At 43.8% G+C, this 6,000-nt stretch overlaps 1 protein-coding gene across 1 annotated transcript in view; it reads left to right on the top strand.

Annotated features, from left to right (window-relative positions):
• Positions 1-1,443: 1,443 nt before the first annotated feature.
• Positions 1,444-6,000, top strand: part of gli1 (GLI family zinc finger 1) — a gene marked incomplete at both ends in the record, with an annotated part of 37,893 nt that continues 33,336 nt past the window's right edge. Inside the window, one exon of the mRNA XM_084167326.1 lies at positions 1,444-1,514. Coding sequence (XP_084023452.1) covers positions 1,444-1,514 — 71 coding nt within the window. The remainder of the gene's footprint in view (positions 1,515-6,000) is intronic.

Raw genomic sequence — 6,000 nt, 5'->3', positions numbered from 1 at the left:
GCCTCAATCCTGTGACATTAATATTTTCCCATTTAATGCAATGTATTGACATACGCATCAATTGGTTGATGCTCATCTTTTTACATTGACTGTAATTTATTGACATAAGCATCAATTGGTTGACACTCATCCTTTCCCATTGACTGAAAATCTATTGATAATAAGCTTCAACCCTGTGACACTCATCCTTTCCCATTGAATGCAATGTATTGATATAAGTGTCAATTGGTTGATGCTCATCTTTTCCCATTGGCACCGCAAAGCTTGCTGGGAGCATGGCCAGTTGACATCAGCGTCAATCAGTTGATGCCTAAGATTTTGCAAAAACGTAATAGGATGAAGTTTTGAGGCTGATAATGGGCTGTCTTGTGATGGATGGCAGTTCCTCATGTCATGAAGTTCTCTGTTGGCTGACTGTGTTTGATGTCTTCTCTGTGTGTACAGTGATATGTTGTACTAATTGCTGTGCTAAGTGCCTACCAGAGCCTACAGCAGTAATAGTAATAGTACCTGGAGTGATGTGGGTGCTTGTAATGAGCAGGTGCTCACTAGCTTTCTGAGGCTAATTGCCCACATACAATTATACACACACACACACACCCACACACACACACACACACACACACACACACACACACACACACACACACACACACACACACACCCACACACACAGTGCCCAAAACATGCCTGTTGATCTCTTGATTCTGGTAAGGCTCCATTGTGGCATGCCTCTTCAGTTTGGGGACACAGAGACAGTCCATTGGCTCTGTATACTGCAGGATGTCTCTTTTGGCCTGTGTCTTCAGTTTGGGGACAGACAGAGAGAGATTGGCAGTGTGTAGAGAGCTTAATGCAGTAAATCATTGTTTGTGTCCCTAAAGCCAGGCTAATCGCTCATAGCCTGTCCAAGCATATCAACAGCAGGATCACATGACTTCATTACCACACGGACACTTTGGGTGGCATCAGAAAGGCTCATTTAGACACACTGTCCCTCGTGTACAGGCAAGACAAGTATGTTTGTGATTCAGCATGTGTCTACAAGAGAGTGTGTCTATGACAGGGTGGTTGTGAATAAAAAGTACAATGGTGTGTGTGTTTGTGTTTGTGTGTGTGTGCATGCATGCATATTTCAGTTCAGCATGTGTTTGCCAGAACATTGCTATTGCTAGCCTAAGACACATTTCAACACCTCTCCAAGTCTTTAGATGGCTGGGGATCCTAGCGGTGGTTCAAATTCTCGGTTCTAAGTTCTTATTTTGGTTTTCTGTCATTGTGTTTCCTAACGGTTTTCTTAACAGTGGTTCTAAGTTCTAAAAGTTTCTATTGTGTTTGTGTCTCCTAAAAGGTTCTCGTTGTCTTTCCCTCAGGGCGTAAGGCTGCTGGCTGGCTGTCCTGTCCCGTCACAGAACAGAACGCTGAGGAGTGGACAGAGCCCCGATGCCAGTGGACATGCAGTCACATCAGGGGCTGTATCATTATGAGTCTACACCCAACCAGCCATCCAGAGGGTACGATTTTTCTTTGTGACCAATTTTTTATTTTGGTGTGTATACATAACAGAAAAAAAATACATAAACAGAAAATTGAAAGACAGTAGAAAATAAGAACAAGCATACAAGACAATACGGCAAATAAAAACCAAAAGATAATCAATTAAGAAGTCAATAATTGTCTTGTATGCAACACAACAACAACATCTCCCCCTCCTTGTCCTCAGTCTAACCAGTCTAACCTAAGACTATCAACATTTTTCTACCATAATCCCTGAACTGAGAATCAAATCTGGTGCACTGGCCAGCTATTTACTGTGATATTATGTTAAATGTAACATTTATCACACAAGAGACTGTAAAGACACTAACAAACAGACATGCATGAATGATTGACTTTCGTCCCTCCATACCCACTGTATAACAATCTGACGACTCATCTAGTCCAGAGGCTCAAATCTCTTTATTCTACTCACAGACAGACAGCATTCTCAGAGTAGCTAAAAGCCTAAAAGGCCAGGTACTGCTGCAATTGTTGTGGAGATACTTAGCTGAGCTCAGCCCCTCTCTCCTCGCCCTCCTTGCCCTCCCTCCCTCTCCCTCCCACTCCCTCTCGCCCAATACCCCCCAGGTTGCGAGGCCATCGGGCAAGTCAGCCTCTCTCTCTCTCTCTCTAAGTCTCTCTCTCTCTGACAGCTGCTAATTACAGGCCGGCCAGGCCCCGCTGAGCTCTGCATGACTACCCTCCCTCCCTCCCACCCTACCGCCTGCCCTGCTCAGGTTACCCTGCTAGAGAGAGAGAGAGAGAGAGAGAGAGAGAGAGAGATAGAGAGAGAGAGAGAGAGAGAGAGAGAGAGAGAGAGAGAGAGAGAGAGAGAGAGAGAGAGAGAGAGAGAAAGTAAGGGGGGAGGGAGGGAGGGAGGGAGAGGGGAGAGAGAGTAAGAGAGAGGTGAAAGATGGAGGAAGAGAGGAGGGAAGGTGGGAGGGAGAGAGAGGGGCAGAGAGAAACAGAAGGAGAAAGGTGAAATAATTGAGGGAGGGAGAGAGTGAGAGAAAAGGGAGAGAGTAAGAAGTGAGAAGGGGAGGAGAAAGAGAGAGCAGGAGTGAGAAAATGGGGACAGGGAGGCAGAGAGAAACAGAGGGAGAAACATCTGAGGGAGGTGGAGAGAGAGTGAGAGAAAAGCTTCATTTACTTTTACAAGATTTGAGAGAAGTAAGAGAGAGGGAGAGAGAAAGCGGGAGGAGGAATACACATTGTGGAGAAAGAATTAGAGAGCTGAAAAGGGGGACTTAGAAGGTACAGGGATGAATGAAGTCTGCTCTACAGGAGAGGAATAGAGGAGAGAGAGAGAGAGAGAGAGAGAGAGAGAGAGAGAGAGAGAGAGAGAGAGAGTGTGGGGGGGGGTAAAGAACACATTGAAATGTATGACAACATTGGAACGTTCCAGCCAGCTTCCCTAGTCTGTTCAGCTGTGAAGGGAAAACCCCATCTGGGTAGCTAGTAGCTAGCTCTATAACAACATTACTGTGAATTAGAGTACATCACCATCTGGTGGGGAGTGGGAAACATCACAACACCTCAGTATTTCAGATCAGGGTTTCCCAAACTCGGTCCTGGGGCCCCCCTGGGTGCGCATTTTGGTTTTTGCCCTAGGAGTACACAGCTGATTCAAATAATCAAAGCTTGATGATGAGTTGGTTATTTGAATCAGCTGTGTAGTTTGCGCTGGCAATTGAACCGCTTACAGAAATAATTAGACATGACCCAAACGTAACAGGTATCAGTATTGGTAAACATGAATATAAACTAAACTTATTTGCAGATGATCTCCTGATATACCTGACCAATATTGAAACTCAATGCCCCCCTTGCTAGCAATAGGAAAAGAAAAAGAATAACTCATTTAAGTGGACCACAAAAAATATAAAATACTTGGGATGCTTAATAAGTGACAACAAACAACAAATATTTAAGTGATAATGTCCAAGAAGCCGGTCATTGGAGAATATATTGGGTGTTGTTAGGCCCGAGACGAAGTCAAACCGTGCCAATACAGTGCCTTGCAAAATAGTCCAAATTGGTGAAGTGAAATGAAAATAAAATACTTGTTTCAAAAAATTCGAACAAATATATAACAGAAAAGTGGTGCGTGCATATGTATTCACCCCCTTTGCTATGAAGCCCCTAAATAAGATCTCGTGCAACCAATTACCTTCAGAAGTCACATAATTAGTTAAATAAAGTCCACCTGTGTGTAATATAAGTGTCACATGATCTGTCACATGATCTCAGTATATATACACCTGTTCTGAAAGGCCGCAGAGTCTGCAACACCACTAAGCAAGGGGCACCACCAAGCAAGCGTCCCCATGAAGACCAAGGAGCTCTCCAAACAGGTCAGGGACAAAGTTGTGGAGAAGTACAACTCAGGGTTGGGTTATAAAAAAATATCAGAAACTTTGGACATCCCACGGAGCACCATTATATCCATTATTAAAAAAATTGAAAGAATATGGCTCCACAACAAACCTGCCAAGAGAGGGCAGCCCACCAAAACCCACAGACTAAGCAAGGAGGGCATTAATCAGAGAGGCAACAAAGAGACCAAAGATAACCCCGAAGGAGCTGCAGAGCTCCACAGCGGAGATTGGAGTATCTGTCCATAGGACCACTTTAAGCCGTACACTCCACAGAGATTGGCTTTACGGAAGAGTGGCCAGAAAAAAGACATTGCTTAAAGAAAAAAATAAGCAAACACGTTTGGTGTTCGCCAAAAGGCATGTGGGAGACTCCCCAAACATATAGAAGAAGGTACTCTGGTCAGATGAGACTAAAATTGAGCTTTTTGGCCATCAAGGACAACGTTATGTCTGGCGCAAACCCAACACCTCTCATCACCCCGAGAACACCATCCCCACAGTGAAGCATGGTGGAGGCAGCATCATGCTGTGGGGATGTTTTTTATCGGCAGGGACTAGGAAACTGGTCAGAATTGAAGGAATGATGGATGGCGCTAAATACAGGGAAATTCTTGAGGGAAACCTGTTTCAGTCTTCCAGAGATTTGAGACTGGGACGGAGGTTCACCTTCCAGCAGGACAATGACCCTAAGCATACTGCTAAAGCAACACTCGAGTGGTTTAAGCGGAAGCATTTAAATGTATTGGAATGGCCTAGTCAAAGCCCAGACCTCAATCCAATTGAGAATCTGTGGTATGACTTAAAGAGTGCTGTACACCAACGGAATCCATCCAACTTGAAGGAGCTGTAGCAGTTTTGCCTTGAAGAATGGGCCAAAATCCCAGTGTCTAGATGTGCCAAGCTTATAGAGACTTACCCTAAGATACTTGCAGCTGTAATTGCTGCAAAAGGTGGCTCTACAAAGTATTGACTTTGGGGGGGGGTGAATAGTTATGCATGCTCAAGTGTTCAATTTTTTTGTCTTATTTCTTGTTTGTTTCACAATAAAAAATATTTTGCATCTTCAAAGTGGTAGGCATATTGTGTAAATCAAATGATACAAACCCCCCAAAAATCAATTTTAATTCCAGGTTGTAAGGCAACAAAATTGGAAAAATGCCAAGGGGGGTGAATACAGGAGTGAGAAAATGGGGACAGGGAGGCAGAGAGAAACAGAGGGAGAAACATCTGAGGGAGGTGGAGAGAGAGTGAGAGAAAAGCTTCATTTACTTTTACAAGATTTGAGAGAAGTAAGAAAGAGGGAGAGAGAAAGGGGGAGAGAAAGCGGGAGGAGGAATACACATTGTGGAGAAAGAATTAGAGAGCTGAAAAGGGGAACTTAGAAGGTACAGGAATGAATGAAGTCTGCTCTACAGGAGAGGAATAGAGAGAGAGAGAGAGAGAGAGAGAGAGAGAGAGTGTGTGTGTGTGTGTGGGGGGGGGTAAAGAACACATTGAAATGTATGACAACATTGGAACGTTCCAGCCAGCTTCCCTAGTCTGTTCAGCTGTGAAGGGAAAACCCCATCTGGGTAGCGTAGCTAGCTCTATAACAACATTACTGTGAATTAGAGTACATCACCATCTGGTGGGGAGTGGGAAACATCACAACACCTCAGTATTTCAGATCAGGGTTTCCCAAACTCGGTCCTGGGGCCCCCCTGGGTGCGCATTTTGGTTTTTGCCCTTGCAGTACACAGCTGATTCAAATAATCAAGGCTTGATGATGAGTTGGTTATTTGAATCAGCTGTCTAGTTTGCGCTGGCAATTGAACCACTTACAGAAATAATTAGACATGACCCAAACGTAACAGGTATCAGTATTGGTAAACATGAATATAAACTAAACTTATTTGCAGATGATCTCCTGATATACCTGACCAATATTGAAACTCAATGCCCCCCTTGCTAGCAATAGGAAAAGAAAAAGAATAACTCATTTAAGTGGACCACAAAAAATATAAAATACTTGGGATGCTTAATAAGTGACAACAAACAACAAATATTTAAGTGATAATGTCCAAGAAGCCGGTCATTGGAGAAT

Source organism: Coregonus lavaretus, assembly GCF_964263955.1.
Source record: "Coregonus lavaretus genome assembly, chromosome: 8".
In the NCBI taxonomy this organism is placed as follows: domain Eukaryota; kingdom Metazoa; phylum Chordata; class Actinopteri; order Salmoniformes; family Salmonidae; genus Coregonus; species Coregonus lavaretus.
The sequence above is the reverse complement of the archived record's forward strand: the minus strand, read 5'-3'. Positions and strand labels throughout refer to the sequence as shown.